Here is a 25,011-nt window from a genome sequence, read left to right on the forward strand (position 1 = left end):
TCATTCTATAACCTGATATAGCCGCCATTTAAATTGACCACCTTATTTGTCTTAATGAGTTCTTGACGGCGCAACTCTTTCCAATTTGGCTGAAATTTTGCATATATTGCTTTGGTATGACTTCCAACTGTACCAAGTATGGTCTATATCGGTTCATAACCTTACAAAGCTGCCATATAAATCCATCTCCTAATTTGACTTTCTGAGCCTCTTGAAGGCGTAATTATTACTCGATTTGTCTGAAATTTTGGAGATGATATTTTTATATGACTTGTACGGCATGAGAAGTACGGTCCATTCGGTTCCCAAGTTTCGGCCCGGCCGAATTTAGCACGCTTTTACTTGTTTTTTTATACCCTCCACCATAGGATGAGGGTGTACTAATTTCGTCATTTGGTTTGTAACACCTAGAAATATGCATCTGAGACCCCATTAAGCATATATATTCTTGATCGCCATAACATTTTAAGTCGATCTGGCCATGTCCGTCCGTCTATCCGTCTGTCTGTCTGTCGAAAGCTCGCTAACTTTTGAAGGAGTAAAGCTAGCCGCTTGAAATTTTGCACAAATACTTCTTATTAGTGTAGGTCGGTTGGTATTGTAAATGGGCCATATCGGTCCATGGTTTGATATAGCTGCCATGTAAATCGATCTTGAGTCTTGACTTCTTGAGCCTATAGAGAGCGCAATTCTCGTCCGATTTGAGTGATATTTTGCGCGTGGTATTTTGGTATCACTTCCAACAACTGCGCTAAGTATGGTTTAAATCGGTTCATAACCTGATATAGCTGCCATATAAAGCGATCTTGGGTCTTGACTTCGTCAGCTTCTAGAGGGCGCAGTTCTCGTCAGACTTGACTGAAATTTTGCACGTAGCGTTTTGGTATCACTTCCAACAACTGTACTATATATGATTCAAGTCGGTTCATAATCTGGTATAGCTGTCATATAAACCGATCTTGAATCTTGACTTCTTGAGGCAATAGAGAGCGCAATTTTCATCCGATTTGGCTGCAATTTTGCATGTTTGTAAGGTTAAAGATATTATCAGTCGTCGAATAGCCCGGTCTAAATTCTGCCTGGTATTTGTTCAGAATCTGATTTTGCTCTACCCAAGAATTGATTCGGTGCAACACTATACCAGTGAATATATTGTACAGCGCGTTATGCAGAGACAAACCTCTGTAATTAGACACCACATTTACGTAACCCTTTTTGTGCAATGATTATCGGTCTACGAAAGGACGATGGGATAGTTTTCCGTGGAAAAATTAAGTTAAGCAAATGTATAACTTCTTGTAGAAACGAAAAGGGCTTAAAGTGTCCTTTAAGCAGTTTAGCCGTTAATGCCAATATGAAAAGTGGTCTTGTTTATATTCCTTTACTTTGCTTATTAAAACCAATTTTAGTTCTTTTCACACTTTAGGCAGCTACTGTGCTTTGTAAACAGGCCATCGAGACATCTATCACCTTAATGTGGGGTGAATGCCATCAGGACCAGGTGCCTTCTTCTTCTTGAGGCTCTTAGCGTCAATTTGCAGTTCCTTAGTGGTATTTTTCGCGCAAGGCTCTGCCTCAGTGTTGTCCTTTAATTTTATTCCTTGGAAATAGAGTTTTCACTAGGTGCATTGTACCCGCTGCCATCTTTTCTACAGAATTTCTCATTCCAATATATTACTTGACCCCAAGGGACAATATCGTCGAATTTGGCACAAAACTTGCAGCCATAGAGGACCATATCGAACAGAATAATAAACTGGAGAGTCCTATATCTCTACACAGCATGCGACCACCAGTATATCTCATATTCATTGCAAATAGGTAACACAATCACTGAACGAAAGGAAGATAAAGACCCGCAAATGGAATGTCATAAGCTGGAAACATCTGTACTCAAGTCTGAGATCGACCGGCTAGCAGGTAGCCAACATATTGAAGGAGATGCCAGAAATGTAGTACGCCAGACAATGGGTGTCATATCCAAAGCCTGCAACAAGGTGATTCCGAAAATCAAAACTCCAAGAGAAAACAAAACAGCTGTCTCCCGGTGGAACGAGACAATCGACACACAAAGGAGAAACTGCCTTAAATATCGAAGAGGAGAGATCAAGTAGTACACGAAGACTATAAAGAAGCAAAGAAAAATCTTCGAAACGCCATACAGAATAGTAAGAAAGACCAGTGGGAAGCACTGAAAGAGGATATTAACCGAAATACGTAGGGCTTGGCTACAAAGTTGTTATGAGAAAGCTCGGCGGAAAGACCCCAGCAAGCAAGCTGGACGAAATATATGAAGGGAATACTGGTGATGAGTACACACGGACTTTGTCCCTTTTACAGCGGACAATCTTAGTTTAGCAACTGCAAAATTGAAGAATGGGAAAGCACCAGGTCCTGACGGACCAACAGAGGTGATGAAACAAATAGCCATGGCAAGGCCGGACATACTCCTAAGTATATATGATACGTGTCTTACATAAGGTGTTTTCCCAGAATATTGGAAAGAACAGAAATTGATATTGATAAGCAAGGGAAAGGGAGACGCACAATCACCCTCGTACTATGCACCTCTATGCATGCTTGATACAGCTGGTAAACTGCTCGAAAGACTCATAAAGCCCAAAATCAACAGTTTATGCCTCAGAAGTTTAAAATACCAGAGTTACTTTTAAGGGTCATCAAGATCTACCTTAGAGATAGAACTTTGGTCCACGACACGTCAGATAACGTCAGAAGCAGCTCAGAGGTCCATGCTGGGCCCGGACCTATGAAACAACAGCTACTTTGACATCATAAGGGTGGAAATGCCTGACGGGACCTTCGTGCGTGACCTACGAACGCAGGCGACCTTGCGGCAGTCATACCGGCAAGAAATACGGAAGAGGCTCAGCGTAAGCCAACGCAGGTCATGAATTGGCGAAGCCCCCTGGAAGTTGAAATGCGGGTCGACAACATAGTCATCACAACAAAGAAGGCGGTAAATTACCTCGGAATTTGACTGGATTTCAATTTCAAAATGTTCGGTCCGTAGATAAAATTATTTGCTCAAAAAGCGATCGGAATCACAGCCCAACTGAGCAGACTTATGGAGAACATAGGAAGGCCACTACCCAAAAAAAAAAACTTATAACAGCATAACGGTGCTACATCGGGGTAGATAGCCTCCATGTCAGACACAGGGCACAACAGCTGATTACGTGTTCAGCAAACCGCTGCAATAAGAGTGGCAATGGCGTATCGAACCGTTTTGACTGCTGCGGTTCAGATAATTAGAGGAATGGCACCGCTAGACCTCCAGGCCGAGGAACGCATTGCACTTTTCAAGTCGAGAGTGAACAATAGTAAACCTACGGAAGATTATAGAAATGAAACAAGAGAAGGGACTACAAGAAAGTGGCAGATACGGTGAGAGAACGAAGCATACGGAATATGGACCACGAAACTGATCCCAAATATCAAGAAATTTGTATAAAGGACATATGGGGATGTAAACTCTTACATATATGCTGTCCGGGCAAGGAAATTTTAGGAAATATTTGCACAAAATGAGAAAGTGCAGCACTTTTTTTTTGCCTCTACGAAGATGAAGTACACCTGGACGATGCTGAACATACATTCTTCCACTGCACATGGGAGGCCCTTGAAGGGCCCAGGTAGGGCCAATAACTGCAGAAAATGTTGTAGACAAAATGCTCAGAAGTATTGGCAACAGGATCGAATTAGCAAGATACTGCAAAGACGTCCTAAGACGAAAGAAAACTGATCTCGAGGAGGCATAAGTGATCTGAACGATGGGAGCTTGGACGCTAGCAAAGAAATGGACGAAGGTGTAAGGACGTGATAAGGTAGGTTTTTGGTCGGTAAGGCAGACTGTTAAACCCATGCCCAAACTGGGACATGGGAGTGAGAGCAAAGAAAACGGAGGACATGTTGAGGCTTTCGATGAAAACCCATTTTCCACAGGTTACGACGGAACTCACGGAGACACCGGAATCTTGGAATAAGGAGGTTGATCGACGGTTTATCATAACGGAATTTATGGTTAAGGAAACCTTGAGGAGTTTAAACCACTTAAGTCATCCGGACCTAAATATTTCCGGCGTCACTACAAAAGGAGGCCGACTGTCTGGCGTCTCACACATAAGGCCGCTGTTTTCACAGCGTGCCTAGGACTTGCAAATACTCCGAAAGCCTGGCAGGAAGCATGGGTGGTATTTATATCCAAGCCCGTCAAGGCAAGTTATGCGACACCAAAGGCCTACAGAAGTATAAGCCTTACGTCATTTATACTCAAACGCGATACCATGTTGATACCATGATAAAGAGTAGAACATCCATCGAACTGCTCAAATAGAAACAGCATGCCTATGCAAGGGAAAGTCTGTGGAGACTGCACTGCACGAGGTTGTGCATAAAATAGGAGAATCCTTCGATGCCAAGTCGTACACATTGACGGTTTAACAATGTACGGACCGGCACATTCGTCCTATCCCTAGACCAGCACCGAGTGGAGCGTGTCATTAGAGACTGGATAAACCATATGCTGTGGAACAGGTGTATAAATTGCGAGTCCCATGACATAAATATAAGGGAGAAAGTGGCATAGGGCACGCTACAGGGGGGCAGAAGCCACCGTAGTGCAGGTGTTGGCATGACCGCTCATTACGCTGAATGCCTGGGTTCGAATCCTGGCGAGACCATCATAAAATTTTCAGCGGTGGTTATCCCCTCTTAATGCTGGCGGCATTTGTGAGGTACTATGCCATGTAAAAACTTCTTCTCAAAAGAGGTGTCGCAATGCGGCACGCCGTTCGGACTCGGCTATAAAAAGGAGGCCCTTATCATTGAGCTTAAACTTGAATCGGACCGCACTTATAAATATGTGAGAAGTTTGCTCCTGTTCCCTAATGGAATGCTCATGGGCAAAATTTGCAAATTTGCTATGGGTGACCACCACTAATAACGTAGTACGGATGCAGACTGAGAAGGGATTTGGATCCTTCTTAGGGGTAAGGATCCGAACTAGCTATGCAGAAGGGTCGAAAGGGTCTTGCATATGGCATATGACTGGGCTAGACCCAAGGGTCTCAATGTTAACCCAGAAAAGACTGAAATCTGCCTGTTAATGAGGAAGACAAAGATGGGCCAATTTGACGCACTACGTTTCCTCAATAGAACAATTTCGATATCTGACAAGGTAAAATACCTATGTAGGTGAGATCTTAGACAGGAAACTGAATTGGAAGTGTCACATTCAGGAGCGTACTGAGAAGGCTCACAGAAGCGGGCACTATGTAGGCGTAGGCTCGAATAGGGCCTGAATCCGAAGATAGTCCACTGACTCTACAGGAACGTGATTAGTTTGGTGGACTGTTATGGAGAAAAAGGGGAATATAAGGACCATACAACAGGTTCAGAGAACATGTTGTCTTGGCATAGATGGAGCGATGAGGATCACGCCCACTAGGGCACTGGAGACTATTCTAGAAATCCGAGCCATTGCCATACAGATTAAATGTGAGGCAGCCACTGTGGATATGAGACTTAAGGCGATGGGAGAATGAATTGAGGATGGGAGCAGCTCATACCATTTCTGATCGGATACCTGAGATGAACCTTGAAGTCGAGTGCGAGGCACTGCTGCCATCGGCACAGTCTTGGATTGAAGGAACCCTAGTATTAGTGTGGACGTCGAGTGTGAACATCTTTACGGACAGTAAAATGGCCATAAGGGCAATAACATTCAGGAAGGTAAGGTCACGAAGAATCTTGCAGTGTAAGAAGGAGATTAACGCCTTCTATGAGGATGGCATATTCCGCATCGTTTGGGTGCCGGGCCATACCGGAGTAAGAAGGAAAGAAAGGGCAGCCGATTTGGCGGTAAAGGCCAGAGACCTGCCATCAGAAAACTTGGTTAGCCTTTCGGGCATGTGTACAGCATATGGGGAAGATAATGAAACATTGGAGCATTTTCTATGTCATTGCCTGGCTTTCGCGGATAAAAGACACCGGTACTTAGGTGGAAACACAATACCAGACTTGAACCAACATAGGGGAGTGGCATGGAAAACAATTAAGGTTTTTAAGTAGCACCGAATTCCTAACTTAGATTTTCTTTTTATACCCACCACCATAGGATGGGGGTATACTAATCAAGTTATTCCGTTCGTAACACCTCGAAATATTGATCTAGGGCCCCATAAAGTATATATTGGGTTGCCCAAAAAGTAATTGCGGATTTTTCATATAGTCGGCGTTGACAAATTTTTTCACAGCTTGTGACTCTGTAATTGCATTCTTTCTTCTGTCAGTTATCAGCTGTTACTTTTTGCTTGCTTTAGAAAAAAGTGTAAAAAAAGTATATTTGATTAAATTTCATTCTAAGTTTTATTAAAAATGCATTTACTTTCTTTTAAAAGATCCGCAATTACTTTTTGGGCAACCCAATATATTCTTGATCGTCTCGACATCCTGGGTCGATATAGCGGGGTCCGTCCGTCCGTCTGTCGAAATCACGATAGCAGTCGAACGAGTAAAGCTAGCCACTTGAAGTTTTTCACAGATACTTAGCAAATGGGCCATATCGGTTCAGATTTGGATATAGCTCCCATATAAATAACCGATCTCCCGATTTGAATTTTTGAGCCCCTGGAAGCCACAATTTTTGTCCGATTTGGAAAATTTACGCATAATGTTATGTTATAACTCTCAACAGCTGTACCAAGTACAGTTCAAATTGATCTATAACCATATATAGCTCCGATATTTTAGCAGAATCAATGGTGGTGGGTTCTCAAGATTCGGTCCGGCCGAACTTAGCAAGCTTTCACTCGTTCGAGCTTATTTTTTTGTTTTAGAGCTTACAACAAGCCGATTACTGGCTTAGGTGTATGCGCATTGTGGCATGTGGCGGATTAACCAAACCTAACCTAAGCCCTACATAAGACATAAGTGACGTGGTTTACATTAATACGGTGGTTTTAAAAATATTTTTAGGGTGGTGGCGCAAAAAAAAATCCACATCAATTTTTCCCTTTGAAATAAAACTACCCTAATGTACATGTAGCAATGCATTTTCTCATCTTAACCCCAAAAAAAAAAAAAAAACAAGTAATTACAGTTGTTGCAAGTAATAACAAAACACCTCATGCAAAATTTCAGCCAAATCGGATAAGAATTGCGCCCTCATGTGACTCAAGAAGTCAAGATCCAAGATCGGTTTATATGGCAGCTATATAAACACATGGACCGATATGGCACATTTACAATCCCAACCGACCTACACTAATAAAAAGTATTCGTGCAAAATTTCAAGCGTATAGCTTTACTCCTTCGAAAGTTAGCGTGCTTTCGACAGACAGACGGAAGGATGGACAGACGGACGGACATGGCTAGATCGACTTAAAATAACATGACAATCAAGAATATATATACTTAATGGGGTCTCAGAGGAATTTTTCGAGGAGTTACAAACAGAAAGACGAAATTAGTATACCCCCTATCCTATGGTGGAGGGTATAAAAATTATGAAATGTTTATCACAGTCTTGTGATTCGGTCTTACTCTTGTCTTGGGCGTTGCACAATTTAATGAACTTGTAGTTTTTACCTTAATGTGTTTGGTCTTTTCCCAGCCGTTTTTATACCCACCACCATAGGATGGGGGTATACTAATCTAGTCATCCCGTTGGTAACACCTCTACATATTCGTCTAAGATCCATAAAGTATATATATTCTTGATCGTCTCGACGTTTTGAGTCGATCACCCATGTCCGTCCGTCCATCTGTCGAATCTAGTGTTCTGTTAAGACTTCCAACAACTGTGGCGAATACGGTCCGAATTGGTCAAGAGACTGCTATAGCTTCCATATAAACCCATCTACCGATTTAACTTCTTGAGCCCTTACAAGCCGCAATTTTTTGTTGTTGTGACTTCCAACAACTGTGCTAAGTACGGTCCGAATCGGTCTATAACCTTATGTAGCTCCCATATAAAGTGTGATTTTTTTGAGGTTTGGATTTTCATGCATTAGTATTTGACAGATCACGTGGGATTTCAGACATGGTGTCAAAGAGAAAGATGCTCAGTATGCTTTGACATTTCATCATGAATAGACTTACTAACGAGCAGGGCTTGCAAATCATTGAATTTTATTACCAAAATCAGTGTTCGGTTCGAAATGTGTTCAAATTTTGACAAATTTTGTTCAGCGATGAGGCTCATTTCTGGTTGAATGGCTACGTAAATAAGCAAAATTGCCGCATTTGGAGTGAAGAGCAACCAGAAGCCGTTCAAGAACTGCCCATGCATCCCGAAAAATGCACTGTTTGGTGTGGTTTGTACACTGGTGGAATCATTGGACCGTATTTTTTCAAAGATGCTGTTGGACGCAACGTTACGGTGAATGAACACATTTCGAACCGAACACTGATTTTGGTAATAAAATTCAATGATTTGCAAGCGTTGCTCGTTAGTAAGTCTATTCATGATGAAATGTCAAAGCATACTGAGCATCTTTCTCTTTGACACCATGTCTGAAATCCCACGTGATCTGTCAAATACTAATGCATGAAAATCCTAACCTCAAAAAAATCACACTTTAAATCAATCTCCCGATTTGATTTATTAAGTCCTTACCAGCCACAATTTTTGTCCAAAATGGCTGAAATTGTGCATGCAGTGTTCTGTTACGACTTCCAACAACTGTGTCACCCATGTAAACCGGTCTCTCGATCATCCTTGTTCGGTTCCTTTAATTTTTGCTAGTTTGACAGAAGTTTGGTATGTAGAATAAAATTATGCCCATCCAGCAAATTTATTTTGTATAAATTTTTAGCAGAATCCATGGTGGTGGGCTCCCAAGATTAGGCCCGGTCGAACTTAGCAAGCTTTTACTTGTTCAATGTCGACGAGGTTGGTAAGGTAGTAGTGGGAGTCACCTTTATTGCTATCTCTAGATTCTTAACACTGCCCGTGCGTGTCATAATAATCTAAAGCAATTGAAAAAATTAAATAAAGCAATTGAAAAAATGCCTTCTAGAGGTTAATTTCATATTTTCGATTACTAGTCCTATCATCCCCAGTATTCTTGTTCCCCTTGAATTTTTGATTACAACTTGACTACCTTTGCTTTAAGTTAATAAGTTAAAATAATTTTCTTCTAAACTTGCCTTTGCAAGCTTTTAAATTTGTTTCATTAATAACGAAAGTTTCTCATATATATTGAAGCTGAAAATATCCCTCTCCATAAGTCCATAGCAAACGTTCTAAAACACCCTGTATTTACTGACATATTTATGCATGATGAAGGAAATACTTTAGGGCTTACACATACATATCAAGAAAATCTTATGTAAAATCGCCTACACAAAGCCTGTATTAATTAAATTATTTTAAATGTTAATTAAAGTTATTCAAGCGATTTAAATTTTTTATGTAAGTGCCTGCTGTTGTGGGGTATTTTAAAAGCTGCCTGCAAACAAACGCTGGCAGAGAAATCGTTAAATAAATATAAAAATGTCATTGGAATGTGCTCTGCTTGTTGGGCTCTCGAAACGAAACCTAAGCAAACGAGTCAACGAACAAATTACGAACGAGCAAACGAACGGCAAACGAACTATCAAATGTGAATAAACACTTTCAAGGTTTCTTTCTTTTTCATCCATCGTCGTCGTCAATCGTCGTCATCATTCGAGTAAACAGCAGAAGCAGCAACACAGAGCAACAGCAGCAATCACAATAACGCAAAAGCAAAAACGAAACGAAACACGTCAGCAAACATGCTAAAATAGAATAACAAAATAATTAAAATCGAGGGAAAATATACATCCCCACGAGCATGACCATGTACACACACACATGCACTCACACACAGGCAAAAGATAAATGAAAAAACCTGAAATGGAACTAAACGAAGTGAATGGGCGATTAAATAAATGGAGTCGATGTACAACGATGGATGGATGGATGGTATGACTAACCAACCAACAACGCAAATTGTACATACATACACTTTCAAATGGGCCACAAGTTGTATGGAAAAGCAGTAAGGCAGGCAGGCAGCTGCAAATTCGTATGCCAATAAAGGAATTGGCAATACAACTTCTTGAGCTTTGCTCAAAACCTATTAAGAAAGGAAGCATACATATTTTGTTTATTCATTTAAAATTGTTAGCATAAAGCCTTGAAAGCGCTATTTTTCTTTAATTTAAGCCTATAGGTAATATATTTATTATATTATATACATGTATAATAATAGATATAAAACCACACACTACTGTAAACGATTTATCTGATCAAATTTTAGTTATCGATTGCAAATATAAATAGTATTTAGTCATTGTCATGGCGATTTTGACAAACTAAAGACTTTTTTATGTCAATATTCCACACTGCAGAAGCTGATATTTCATATTATTGTTCATCTGGTAATTTCGGATTCCGATTTAGGTATCTTTTATGTTTAAGTTCCAGACGGTTATGTAGAGGTTAGGTTAGGCTTAAGTGGCAGTCTGCCATCAGATTCACTTAGAAGTTTTCGTCCATTGTGATACCATAGGAACAGAAGAACTAAGATGCCTTCTAGTTCCTGCCGTTGAACCATCCAGATTGCTTTAAAAAACTCAACAAGTTGCGAAAGTTCACATCCGCTTAAACAGACAAGTTCTCAAAAAAATGAGAACCTAAAGTGGAATTCCTTCTAATAGCAGCGCCTTTGGGTGCGACAGGGTCGATTCAAAGGTTATGGCCACAAACCTGCTTTCTTTTTTTATTCGTATCCTAATCACTAACTACGTGGCGCCTCTGCAGCATGCGGATTGTGTATGCAGGACAAATGCAAACAAAATATGCAGTGGTGGACAATCCACTGAAAAAGTGTTACATCAAAATACTACTGTTTAAAGCTCTACACGCAAAAAAATTTACACATTTGAAATATCTTTACGACAAATAAAGCAGTTTCATTGGGAAAGTACTAAGAGAGGAGAAACGTCTATTCTGCAGAAAGAAAAAGGACATGGAGAGACGTGAGTGTGAGCAAATTGAGGTGTACAGGAGTCAGAATGTTCGGAAATTCTACCAAAGAACTAAACATCAAACTAATGGCTTTAAAGCAGGCACATCCTCCTGCAGAGACAAAGAAGGTAATCTGGTAACTGACACAGATAGCATGCTGAGGATATGGAAAGAACATTTTACCCAACTGCTAGTGTCCGATGTTGGCGGCGAAGAGGATACCGCACAACCAATCAATGATGATGGTATAGAATGTTTACCTCCTAGTCAGAATGAGGTCCGATTAAAGAACAACAAGGCAGCAGGAGCCGACGTGTTACCCGCTGAACTATTTAAAACCGGAGGCGACACGTTGATAAGGCGTATGCATCAGCTTATCTGCGCAATCTGGCTAGTAGAACGCATACCCGATGATTGGAACCTCAGCATACTATGTCAAGAAAGGAGACAAGGCGGAATGTGCCAACTACAGAGAAATAAGTCTCCTCCCCACCGCATACAAGATACTCTCGAGCGTACTGTGTGAAAGATTGAAACCAAAAGTCAATGAGATAATTGGGCCCTATCAATGCGGCTCTAGACTTGGTAAATCCACCCTGGACCAGATATTCACACTGCGCCCAATCCTGGAAAAGACCCGAGAAGGGCAAATCAACACCTACAATCTCTTTGTCGACTACAAAGCCGCCTTCGATACTCCTTTACGTTCAAAGGTATTTTAAGCCTTGTCAGAGTTTGGTATCCCTGCAAAATTAATAAGACTCTGTAGGATGACACTTGCTGATACGCGTTCCTCAGTAAGAATAGGAAAGAATCTCTCCGAACCATTTAATACCAAACGAGGTTTCAGACAGGGAGACAGCCTATTGTGGGATCTCTTCAATATCCTGCTGGAGAAGATTATATGAGATGCAGATGTGAATAGATATGGTACACTAGTCACAAGAGAACACATGCTACTCGCCTACAGCCTTTGAAATAATCGAAAGAGAATCAGTGAAAATGGGTCTGGCAGTAAATGGAGATAAGACGAAATGGATGGTTTCAACTCCCAAAACTCCTTGTAATACCGATCAGATAAAGAAAATTAAGAAAGTTGGGAACCACAACTTTCAGGTAGTCAACAACTACCACGAAGAATAATACTGGCAAACATATGCTACTTTGGACTAAGTAAGCAGTTTAGAAACAAGGCCACCTCTCGACAGGCGAAGATTACGCTATACACTGATACTACCCGTGTTGTTATATGTTGTTGTTATATATATATACTTGTGAAAGCAGACGAGGTAGTGCTTGGAGTTTTTGAGAGAAAGGTTCTTCATAAAATATATGGACCATTTTGGAGAATATAGGCGACATAAGAACCACGAGCTGTATGACGATGATAGCATAGTTACATGTATCAAAATACAACGGCTGCGTTGGCTGGGTCATGTTGTCAGAATGGATGAAGAAGCTCCAACAAAGAAATCTCTTGAAGGTAAACACGGTGGTACACGCAAACCGGGAAGACCAAAAGCCCGATGGAAAGATCAAATGGTGGGAGACTGGTGGGAGAAGATCGAGGCGCTTGGAACGCTATTCTACGTTCGGTTACTACAACAAATGTTCTGTCATAGCCAATTAAAGTAAAGAAAGTTTTCATAGTAACTGTGCAACATTCTACTCCACCGTTGAACGTTAGTCGAGTATTTGCCACAATTCGGTTATGAGAAAACTTTTATAAACTTCGTCTGTGATCAAAAATTCAAAACTTCTTTTAAGCCAAAAGTGCTCTGTTTACAGCAAAAGATAATCTGTTACACGAAAAGATGATTCTTTCCGATTCTTTATATTGGGTTGTCCAGAAAGTAATTGCGGATTTTTCATATAGTCGGCGTTGACAAATTTTTTCACAGCTTGTGACTCTGTAATTGCATTCTTTCTTCTGTCAGTTATCAGCTGTTACTTTTAGCTTGCTTTAGAAAAAAAGTGTAATAAAGTATATTTGATTAAAGTCCATTCTAAGTTTTATAAAAATGCATTTACTTTCTTTTAAAAAATCCGCAATTACTTTTTGGGCAACCCAATATCTTGGGCTAAGAAATGTAGCTAAAAAAGAGACTTATTTTTAGTTTTTTAAATGGATAAATTTCAGTCTGCCAGCATACTGATTAGTTTCTATGAACAACTGAAAATGGTAATTTATCAATATTTTCACGACGTATATTGAAGGACTATTCCAATGGAGTTAAATATCTTCATCTTATTTTCCTTCGAAATCTTAGGATGATTAACATACTTCCCCCATGGAAAACATATAGCAATTTTTGAAGCGGAAAGCTTCTCCTGTATATGTTTCTTAAAGGAAAGATCCTTCGCAAAGACGTACACATTGGTGGTTTGCATTGACATCGAGGGGGCGTTTAACAATGTGCGGACCGACACATTAATCCAGTCCTTAGACCAGTACCCGGTCCTTAGAGACTCGATAAACCATATGCTAAGGAACAGATGGATGAATTGCGGGACCCATGACATAAATATAAGGGAGAAAGTGGCGCAATGCACGCCACAGGGGGCAATTTATCTCCACTCCTTTGGGTGACCACCATAGACGGATGCTGACTGAGAAGGGATTTGAAACCGTGTGCTATGCAGACGATGTTATAATACTTCTAAGGGATAAGGATCCGAACAAGCTTTGCAGAAGGGCAGAAAGGATCTTGCAGTTGGCATAGGACTGGGCTAGACCCAGGGGTCTCAATGTTAACCCAGAGAAGACAGAAATATGCCTGTTCGAGAGGAAGAAAAAGGTGGGCCAATTTGGCGCACCTCGTTTCGACATCTGAAAGGCCAATTCTTAGGAGTGATCTTGGGTAGGAAACTTAATTGGAAGTGTCACATTCAGAAGCGTACTGAGGAGGCTCACAGATGTTGGGCACTATGTAGGCCGTAGGCTCGAAATGGGATCTGAGTCCGAGGATTGTCCACTTGCTCTACAGAAGCGTGATTAGACTATTACTTACTTACGCTTCAGTAGTTTGGTGGACTGTTATGGAGAAAAAGTGCAACATAAGGATCATACAATAGGTTCAGAAAATATATTGTCTTGGCAAAGGCGAAGCGATAAGGACCACGCCCACTAGGGCACGAAAGACTATTCTAGATATCCGACCCCATACAGATTAAGAGCCTTGCGCCCTACCAGGGAGAGTGAATACCTCTGACAAGCAGTTTGACGGTACCAATAGATTCCGCCAACGCAAAACGCAGCGTAAACATGTCCCCTCTATACTCGAAGCTCATCATTTGTATGGGTGGACCCTCTACAGAGTTCCACACATGTTCGAAAATCCGATCGTTAACCAGATCCTCCAATCCTACCTTCTACCTTTTTCATCTTCAGCATTTTAGCAGTGTTATGCTCTTCGGGAGATCTAAATCTTTTTTTAGCTTCCGTAGAAGTGCTTGGAATATCAGTTCTATCTTTTCCAGCATCCTGCACTTTCGCCCGATTGCGCCGATGGTACATACTCCTCTGTCTCCTTCGTTGTGCACCGGATGGCTTTTTATACCCTCCACCATAAGATGGGGGGTATACTAATTTCGTCATTCTGATTGTAACTACTTGAAATATTCGTCTGAGACCCCATAAAGTATATATATTCTTGATCGTCGTGACATTTTATGTCGATCTAGCCATGTCCGTCCGTCTCTCCGTCCGGCCGTCCGTCTGTCTGTCGAAAGCACGCTAACTTCCGAAGGAGTAAAGCTAGCCGCTTGAAATTTTGCACAAATACTTCTTATTAGTGTAGGTCGGTTGGTATTGTAAATGGGCCATATCGGTCCATGTTTTGATATAGCTGCCATATAAACCGGTCTTGGGTCTTGACTTCTTGAGCCTTTAGAGTGCGCAATTTTTATCCGATTGGGATGAAATTTTGCACGACGTGTTTTGTTATGATATCCAACAATTGTGACAAGTATAGTTCAAATCGGCCCATGTTTTGATATAGCTGCCATATAAACCGATCTTGGGTCTTGACTTCTTGAGCCTCTAGAGTGCGCAATTATTATCCGATTGGAATGAAATTTTGCACAACATGTTTTGTTATGATATCCAACAACTATGCCAAGTATGGTTCAAATCGGTCCATAACCTGATATAGCTGCCATATAAACCGATCTTGGGTCTTGACTTCTTGAGCCTCTAGAGTGCGCAATTCTTATCCGATTTGAACGAATTTTGGCACGACGTGTTTTGTTATGATATCCAATAACTGTGCCAAGTATGGTTTAAATAGGTCCATAACCTGATATAGCTGCCATATAAACCGATCTTGGGTCTTGACTTCTTGAGCCTCTAGAGTGTGCAATTCTTGCCCGATTGGAACGAAATTTTGCACGACGTGTTTTGTTATGATATCAAACAATTGTGCCAAGTATGGTTCAAATCGGTTCATAACCTGATATAGCTGCCATATAAACCGATCTTGGGTCTTGACTTCTTGAGCCTCTAGAGTGCGCAATTCTTATCCGATTGGAATGAAATTTCGCACGACGTGTTTTGTTATGATGTCCAACAACTGTGTCAAGTATGGTTCAAATAGGTCCATAACCTGATATAGCTGCCATATAAACCGATCTGGGATCTTGACTTCTTGAGCCTCTAGAGTGCGCAATTCTTACCCGATTGGAATGAAATTGTGCCCAACGTGTTTTGTTATGATATCCAATAAATGTGTCAAGTATGGTTCAAATCGGCCAATAACCTGATATAGCTGTCATATAAACCGATCTTGGGTCTTGACTTCTTGAGCCATTGTGCGCAATTCTTATCCAATTGGAATGAAATTTTGCACGACGTGTTTTGTTATGATATCCAATAACTGTGCCAAGTATGGTTCAAATCGGTCTATAACCTGATAAAGCTGCCATATAAACCGATCTGGGATCTTGACTTCTTGAGCCTCTAGAGGTCGCAATTATTATCCGATTTGCCTGAAATTTTGTACTACGGATCCTCTCATGACCATCAACATACGTGTTTATTATGATCTGAATCGGTCTATAGCCCGATACAGCTCCCATATAAATCGATCTCTCTATTTTACTTCTTGAGCCCCCAAAGGGCGCAATTCTTATTCGAATTGGTTGCCATTTTACACAGGTCTCCAACATTTAATAATATAATAATAGCAGAGCAAATCTTTTCTTATATCCTTTTTTGCCTAAGAAGAGATGCCGGGAGAAGAACTCGGCAAATGCGATCCATGGTGGAGGGTCTGCTTGTGAGTTTAACAAAGCCATCGCTCATTTCTGCCGTCCTCATCTTCCGATTCGGCTGTCATGACTGTTTCATTGACACCGTCTATGTCTGAATCCGAGGCAGATACACCAACTTACCTTAAAGGCTGGGGACGAACTATGCATCCTTTGGTTTATCCGTCTCTTCCTCATTAATTAGTCTGACGACTAGTTGTGCAACGTTAGGACCATACAACAAGTTCAGAGAACATGGACACAATATTAGAGAACTAGAGACTATTCTTGATATCCGACCCATTGACTTACAGTTTAAGTGTGAGGCAGCCACTGCGGCTAAGGGACTTAAGGCGATGGGAGAATGGATTGAGAATGGGAGCAGCTCATACCATAGCGGTATAATCGAGGCGAAAATACGAAACTTGAAAGAGTGAGAGGCACTGCTGCCAGTGGCACAGTCTTGGACTGCCGGAACCCTAGTATTGCCATCTAGAAGATCATGTTACACGGATGGATCAAAGCTAGGGGAAAGAGTGGGCCTGGGAGTCTACATTGAGAACCCATTGACTGAGATCTGTTTTAGACTGTCTCACCATAATACGGTTCTGCAGGCAGAGATCCAGGCGATCACGGAATGCGTGGGGTGGTGTGGTACTAACGCGAGGCCGTGGAGTGTGAACATCTTTATGGACAGTTAAATAGTCATAAGGGCAATAACAACCAGGAGGGTAAGGTCACAAACAGTCTTGGAGTGTAAGAAGGAGATTAACGCCTTCTCTAAGGATGTCACAATCCGCATCGTTTGGGTGCCGTTGATAAATTTGGTTAACCCGAAGCTTTTTGGGTCGACGCAGTTCGATTTAAGGACGTGGGCGACAAGTAATACTGTGGAACAGCGAAACGGTCGGTAGGACGGCGAAAATCCTATGGGGTGATCCGAATTGTGAGAGGATGAGGCTATTACTGAAAGGAAGTAAGAAGGAGCACAGTATAGATTTTGGCGTCATAACGGGACACATAGGTTTACGAGCTCACTTATGCAAAATCGGTGCGGCAAGTGATGGCATGTGAGGAAGACGAAGAGACGTTGGAGCATTTCCTGTGTCATTGGCCGGCTTTCGCGGCTAACAGACACTCAGGTGGGGACACGATACCAGACATGAACCAACTAAGGGGCGTGGCATGGAAAACAATTAAGGATTAAGAAAATTTTCTTTTTCGAGGTTACTTTTTAGTTTTTAGAGCGCACAACAAGCCGATTACTGGCTTAGGTGTATGTCCATAGTGGCATGGGGTGGATTAATATTTGCACCCTCTTTTCAACCTAACCTAACCTAAAGGAAAGATTGTATGACAGTTCAACCTCAAAATAAATATAACAATGATTATAATAATTCTTTCTTCCGACAAGCAAGTCAGTCGACTGTGCTCCTTAAAATTTTCAAATCGAGTCCCCTACAAACAAAATTTTCTTCTATTTTCTTTTCGACTTATTTTTCAAAGCCAACTTCATTGAGAATTAAAACCTTTCAAAACTAGTAACTTTTTGTTTTTTCAGTTCTCCTGCAATTAAATCCGCTTCACATTCACCCCATCCCAAAAAAGAAGGCTTAGGGTTTACAACTCCTAAGGCTGACTTCCTCAAGGCTTCATGCTTATTTCAGGCCCAAATATCATTCGCGAGATATATTCCTTTACACCCAGTTTCCAAATCTTGAAGTTTGTAGTTTACGCGCCCTATTTTCGCAACACTTCAGCTTAAACACCAACGGGAGCCAATTTCGAACTAAAATTCTAAACTTTGGAGATTTGTTCGAAATTTCATTCTGCCCAACTGAAAATTGTTTCATGCGAGATCTTAGATTATAAATACGAGCGTTCTTCTCATAGGATTTCCTTTCATGTTCGCGAATACTCTCACCTAAAATAAATAGTTAGTCTTGCCTTTCAAGCCGTGTACCTGTTGCTTTTGGCAGATTTAGTTTGTGCACTTGTCTGTAATCCTATGAGTCTATGAGTTCTCATAGACTGTCCAAGAGAATTTGATATGAAGTTCGTCCAGTTGACTGGTGTATGTTATTTCGTAATGTACAATTCACGCTGTCCAAGTATAAACCCCACTCCCGTTGATCCTTATGCAGATATGTACGTAAGGCCGCGTTAATCGAGCGATTTACGCGCTCACTTGCGTTTGTTTGTGGGCTGTGAACCGCCGTAAGGACATGTTTCACTCCAAAAATCTGTAGGAGTTTCCTTACATAGAAATTGTCCTTACATCGAAATTGGGACCCGTTATCAGTCACTATGATTTCAGGCACTCAGTAGCAATTAAATATATCCTTTTGAAGGTAGTTTTTGTTATTCATCGAAACAAGTTTACTCAGGGGAACCAAAAAAGTAAACTTTGAAAAATAATTCGAAAAGAAAATAAAAGAAAATTTTATTTGAAGGGGATTCGATTTGAAAATTTTAAGGAGAACAGTCGACTGACTTGCTAGATTATACCAAATTGTTCAGAACCGTGAAGAAAATAAGCAATTTAATTTTTTTTTATGAAATTTGTTAGTCTAATATGTTGAAATGCTTATATCGATGGTACATCGAAATCTTTATTTCTCGCGCTCATGTGTGGTCACTGCTTGGAATTTCTGATACGTTTGAGAAATTGGTCAAGTTCCCATATATCACCAATGGGTCAAGTTTATATCCATTGGTCAAGATCCTTTATTTTACCCATTGGTCAACAAAAAAGAACCCAACGAAAAAAGAAGGACAGCGGCAAGATTTGAACAAATGCGGATTATTCAAGTAAAAGAAAAATTAATCAAATTTAGTTCTAAGCACACTTAATACATATTTAATTTAAACCTAACTTAACCTTGGTAGAGTGGTAGTTTTAACATTTTTGTTTGGATCAAGATGCGACAACAGGCCTGCGGTCAACTTCGAGGATCTAAAAGTGAGTTATTTTTACATTCAACCGATCGAATGTTTTCCACTCCACTTAAAATTATTCATAAAAAAACTTATCCCAGCAATAGCTCTCATTACAAAATAACCAGAAAGGTAAGCTCATTCAAAAACTAATAACTACTTATTTTTAGGCATCGTTTCTAATTACTTTTACATGACGATGTCCTAGGAGGAAAGTTCTTCCGCACAAGCATACCAAAAGTTCAAAAATAATTACTTATGCCTAAGCATACAAGTTGTCAAAAAATAATGACATATTATCTTAGTTGAACGTTGCTAAAAAATAACTACTTAGACTCAAACATGTTCGCGCCTTGCCCCACCACCACGTTCTCAATGCTCAGTTTCCTTGAAGAAGACATATTTAATATGAATAATTCAAATTATAAAAGAAATTAAAACTTTATCTTCATCGCAGCCGAGAGTTGAACCAAGAACCTTCCGTTTTCAAAGCAGACGCTCTACGCATTCATCCATATTACTATTACACTATTTGTGAGAAGATGAGGCTATTACTGAAAGGATGTTATAAGGAGGTCAGTAGTAGCTATTGGTATCATAACGGGACACATAGGACTTCGAGCTCACTTATGCAAAATCGGCGCGGCAAGTGAAAGCATGCGGGGAAGATGAGACGTTGGATTGTGTCTCTATTGTATTGTCTATTGTGTCTCCACCTAAGTGCCGGTATCTGTCGGCACTTAGGTTGGTTCATGTCTGGTATTGACACAATACCAGACATGAACCAACTTTGGGGAGTGGTATTGAAAATAATTAAGGATTTTGTAAGTAGCACGGAATTCCTAACTTAACATTTTCTTTTTAGAGTTTTTTTTTTAGAGCGCACAACAAGACCAATACTGGCTTAAGTGTATGTCCACAGTGGCATGGGGCGGATTTGTGTCTGGACCATCTTTTCAACCTAACCTAACCTACCCTATTACACTATTTTCTCCTTTCAATATTAGCTAACAACACAAAACCAAACTTTAATTCTATTTCATCAAAGATGGCCATGCTTTGGTGTTTATGTTTGACATATTCTACTTAAAGACACAATATTCTAACACATGGGCGTGATTTTACAGCAGAGATTTACAATACAAAGGTCCCGAGTTCGAATCTCGGACCAGCAAATTGATTTCCCAATCTTTTTTTCTTTAAAAATTCGCCCACAGCGAATTTGTGGGGAGGTAGAAAACATTAAAAATATTTTTATACCCACCACCATAGGATGGGAGTATACTAGTCATACCCCATAAAGTATATATATTCTTGATCGTCTCGACATTCTGATTCGAACTAGCCATGTCCGTCCGTCCGTCTGTCAAAATCACAATAGAGATCGAACGCGTATACATAACTAGCCGCTTGAAATTTTGCACAGACACTTTCTGGTGGTGTTGGTCGTTGGGGATTACAAATGGGCCACATCGGTTCAGATTTGGATATGCTCCCATATAAACTGATCTCCCGATTTGTCTTCTTGAGTCCATGGAAGCCACAATTTTTGTCCGATTTTGCACATAGTGTTCTGTTATGACTTCCAACAACTGTGCCAAGTACAAACCAAATCGGTCAAGAACCTGATATAGCTCCCATATAAACCGATCTCCACGATTTGGCTTCTTCACCCCCTGAAAGCTTCAATTTTCATCCGAATTGGCTGAAATTTTGCACCTTCTATTTTACGACGAAGCTCATTTTTGGCTCAGTAGGTACGTACATAAGCAAAATTGTAGATTTTGTAGTAAAGCAGAAGCATTGCAAGAGCTACAAATACATCCGGAAAAAGTCACAGTTGGTGCGATTTATGGGCTGGTGGCATCATTGGACCGTACTTCTTCAAATATGATAGGAATCGTAACGTAACTGTGAATGATGAGCGCAATCGTGAGGTTAAGGGAGCTTTCTCATTGGTTATGTGGCGGCTACGGACACTGTGTTATCCTTGTTATAATATCCGATGTTCCAGGCAGTGTGGATTACACCCTACCTGAGCCGCTTTTTGATAAAAAGTACTGTACCACTATTCCTGATAGAATCGATTGGAACTACGATATCCCTGGTAATAAAAGTTACATAGACTTCTATACGAATGGTTCCAAATTTAACGACCAGGTGGTCTTTGGGTCGTACTCTAAAGATCTTGAACTGGTCATATCAAAAAGCTTACCCGACCAATGCAGTGTGTATCAAGCGGAGATCCTGGCAATTAAGAAATCACACATTCCAGCGATACTGGAATCTGTGGGTATGCCTCTAGCGAGAAATAAGCTAAATTTTCAGGACCAGTCCCGAAAGACAACGAATGACAGATGGTCACAAAGAGGAGGCTATGAGCATTCCAAAACTATGTTGCCTAATATAGATTTCAGGATTCACTGAATAAGGTTAAGCCAAGTCTATTAGTCTATTAGTGAATCCTGTATAGATTTGAAGAGGTCTACTGCTTTGCTGTCATTGGTGTCAGCTTTTGTGTCTGTCATGACAAGTCACTGTCTAATCGGAAAAGATGCTGACACACAGAAGCTGTGAGGACATCGAAGAAGAAGAGACTATAGAACACCTTCTGTGTGTGTGTCCCGCACTTGCAGTCAGAAGGAGTTCCACATTAGGTTCTCATTTGTTTGAGAACCTGTCTGGTTTAGCGGATATGAACGTTCGCAAGTTATTGAGCTTTTTAAAGCGATCTGAATGGTTCAACGGTAGGAACTAGAAGGCTACTTCTGCTTCTGTGGTATCACAATGGACGAGTCTGATGGCAAACTGCCACTTAACCTTACCTTCTCTAAAGACAAAATTTCCACGAAATTTTCTCTAAAGACAAAATTTCCACGAAATTTTCTCTAAAGACAAAATTTCCACGAAATTTTCTCTAAAGACATAATTTCCACGAAATTTTCTCTAAAGACAAAATTTCCACGAAATTTTCTCTAAAGACAAAATTTCCACGAAATTTTCTCTAAAGACAAAATTTCCATGAAATTTTCTCTAAAGACAAAATATCCATGAAATTTTCTCTAAAGACAAAATGTCCATAAAAATTTCTCTAAAGACAAAATGTCCATGAAATTTTCTCTAAAAAACCTTCTCTAAAGACAAAATTTCTACAAAATTTTCTCTAAAGACAAAATTTCCATGAAATTTTCTCTAAAGACAAAATATCCATGAAATTTTCTCTAAAGACAAAATTTCCATAAAATTTTCTCTAAGACAAAATTTCCATGAACTTTTCCATGAACTTTTCTCTAAGACAAAATTTCCATGAAATTTTCTCTAAAGACAAAATTTCCATGAAATTTTCTCTAAAGACAAAATTTCCATGAAATTTTCTCTAAAGACAAAATTTCCATGAAATTTTCTCTAAAGACAAAATTTCCATAAAATTTTCTATAAAGACAAAATTTCCATAAAATTTTCTCTAAAGACAAAATTTCAATGAAATTTTCTCTAAAGACAAAATTTCCATGAAATTTTCTCTAAAGACAAAATTTCCATGAAATTTTCTCTAAAGACAAAATTTCCATGAAATTTTCTCTAAAGACAAAATTTCCATGAAATTTTCTCTAAAGACAAAATTTCCATAAAATTTTCTATAAAGACAAAATTTCCATAAAATTTTCTCTAAAGACAAAATTTCAATGAAATTTTCTCTAAAGACAAAATTTCCATGAAATTTTCTCTAAAGACAAAATTTCCATGAAATTTTCTCTAAAGACAAAATTTCCATGAAATTTTCTCTAAAGACAAAATTTCCATGAAAATTTCTCTAAGACAAAACTTCCATGAAATTTTCTCTAAAGACAAAATTTCCATGAAATTTTCTCTAAAGACAAAATTTCCATGAAATTTTCTCCAAAGACAAAATTTCCATGAAATTTTCTCTAAAGACAAAATTTCCATGAAATTTTCTCTAAAGACAAAATTTTCATAAAATTTTCTCTAAAGACAAAATTTTCATGAAATTTTCTCTAAAGACAAAATTTCCATGAAATTTTCTCTAAAGACAAAATTTCCATGAAATTTTCTCCAAAGTCAAAATATCCATGAAATTTTCTCTAAATACAAAATTTCCATTAAATTTTCTATAAAGACAAAATTTCCATGAAATTTTCTCTAAAGACAAAATTTTCTCTAAAGACAAAATTTCCATAAAATTTTCTCTAAAGACAAAATTTCCATAAAATTTTCTCTAAAGACAAAATTTCCATGAAATTTTCTCTAAAGACAAAATTTCCATGAAATTTTCTCTAAAGACAAAATTTCCATGAAATTTTCTCCAAAGACAAAATTTCCATGAAATTTTCTCTAAAGACAAAATTTCCATGAAATTTTCTCTAAAGACAAAATTTCCATGAAATTTTCTCTAAAGACAAAATTTCCATGAAATTTTCTCTAAAGACAAAATTTCCATGAAATTTTCTCTAAAGACAAAATTTCCATGAAATTTTCTCTAAAGACAAAATTTCCATGAAATTTTCTCTAAAGACAAAATTTCCATGAAATTTTCTCTAAAGACAAAATTTTCTCTAAAGACAAAATTTCCATAAAATTTTCTCTAAAGACAAAATTTCCATAAAATTTTCTCTAAAGACAAAATTTCCATGAAATTTTCTCTAAAGACAAAATTTCCATGAAATTTTCTCTAAAGACAAAATTTCCATGAAATTTTCTCTAAAGACAAAATTTCCATAAAATTTTTTCTAAAGAAAAATTTCCATGAAAATTTCTCTAAGACAAAATTTCCATGAAAATTTCTCTAAGACAAAACTTCCATGAAATTTTCTCTAAAGACAAAATTTCCATGAAATTTTCTCTAAAGACAAAATTTCCATGAAATTTTCTCCAAAGACAAAATTTCCATGAAATTTTCTCTAAAGACAAAATTTCCATGAAATTTTCTCTAAAGGCAAAATTTTCATAAAATTTTCTCTAAAGACAAAATTTTCATGAAATTTTCTCTAAAGACAAAATTTCCATGAAATTTTCTCTAAAGACAAAATTTCCATGAAATTTTCTCCAAAGACAAAATATCCATGAAATTTTCTCTAAATACAAAATTTCCATTAAATTTTCTATAAAGACAAAATTTCCATGAAATTTTCTCTAAAGACAAAATTTTCTCTAAAGACAAAATTTCCATAAAATTTTCTCTAAAGACAAAATTTCCATAAAATTTTCTCTAAAGACAAAATTTCCATGAAATTTTCTCTAAAGACAAAATTTCATGGAAATTTTCTCTAAAGACAAAATTTCCATGAAATTTTCTCTAAAGACAAAATTTCCATGAAATTTTCTCTAAAGACAAAATTTCCATGAAATTTTCTCTAAAGACAAAATTTCCATGAAATTTTCTCTAAAGACAAAATTTCCATGAAATTTTCTCTAAAGACAAAATTTCCATGAAATTTTCTCTAAAGACAAAATTTCCATGAAATTTTCTCTAAAGACAAAATTTCCATGAAATTTTCTCTAAAGACAAAATTTCCATTAAATTTTCTATAAAGACAAAATTTCCATGAAATTTTCTCTAAAGACAAAATTTTCTCTAAAGACAAAATTTCCATAAAATTTTCTCTAAAGACAAAATTTCCATGAAATTTTCTCTAAAGACAAAATTTCCATAAAATTTTCTCTAAAGACAAAATTTCCATGAAATTTTCTCTAAAGACAAAATTTCCATGAAATTTTCTCTAAAGACAAAATTTCCATGAAATTTTCTCTAAAGACAAAATTTCCATGAAATTTTCTCTAAAGACAAAATTTCC

At 38.7% G+C, this 25,011-nt stretch overlaps 1 protein-coding gene across 3 annotated transcripts in view; it reads left to right on the forward strand.

The window, feature by feature from the left end:
- The first annotated feature begins 18,754 nt into the window (after positions 1-18,754).
- LOC106091229 (general odorant-binding protein 19a) overlaps positions 18,755-25,011 on the forward strand; it is a 75,434-nt gene continuing 69,177 nt past the window's right edge. Inside the window, exon 1 of one of the 3 annotated variants that reach the window (XM_059368045.1) lies at positions 18,755-19,075. In XM_059368045.1, the coding sequence (XP_059224028.1) occupies positions 19,061-19,075 (15 nt within the window). In that variant the 5' untranslated portion in view covers positions 18,755-19,060. The remainder of the gene's footprint in view (positions 19,076-25,011) is intronic. The other 2 variants (XM_059368043.1, XM_059368044.1) reach the window with 2 other exon arrangements.

The sequence above is a fragment of the Stomoxys calcitrans genome, chromosome 4, assembly GCF_963082655.1.
Source record: "Stomoxys calcitrans chromosome 4, idStoCalc2.1, whole genome shotgun sequence".
NCBI lineage: Eukaryota > Metazoa > Arthropoda > Insecta > Diptera > Muscidae > Stomoxys > Stomoxys calcitrans.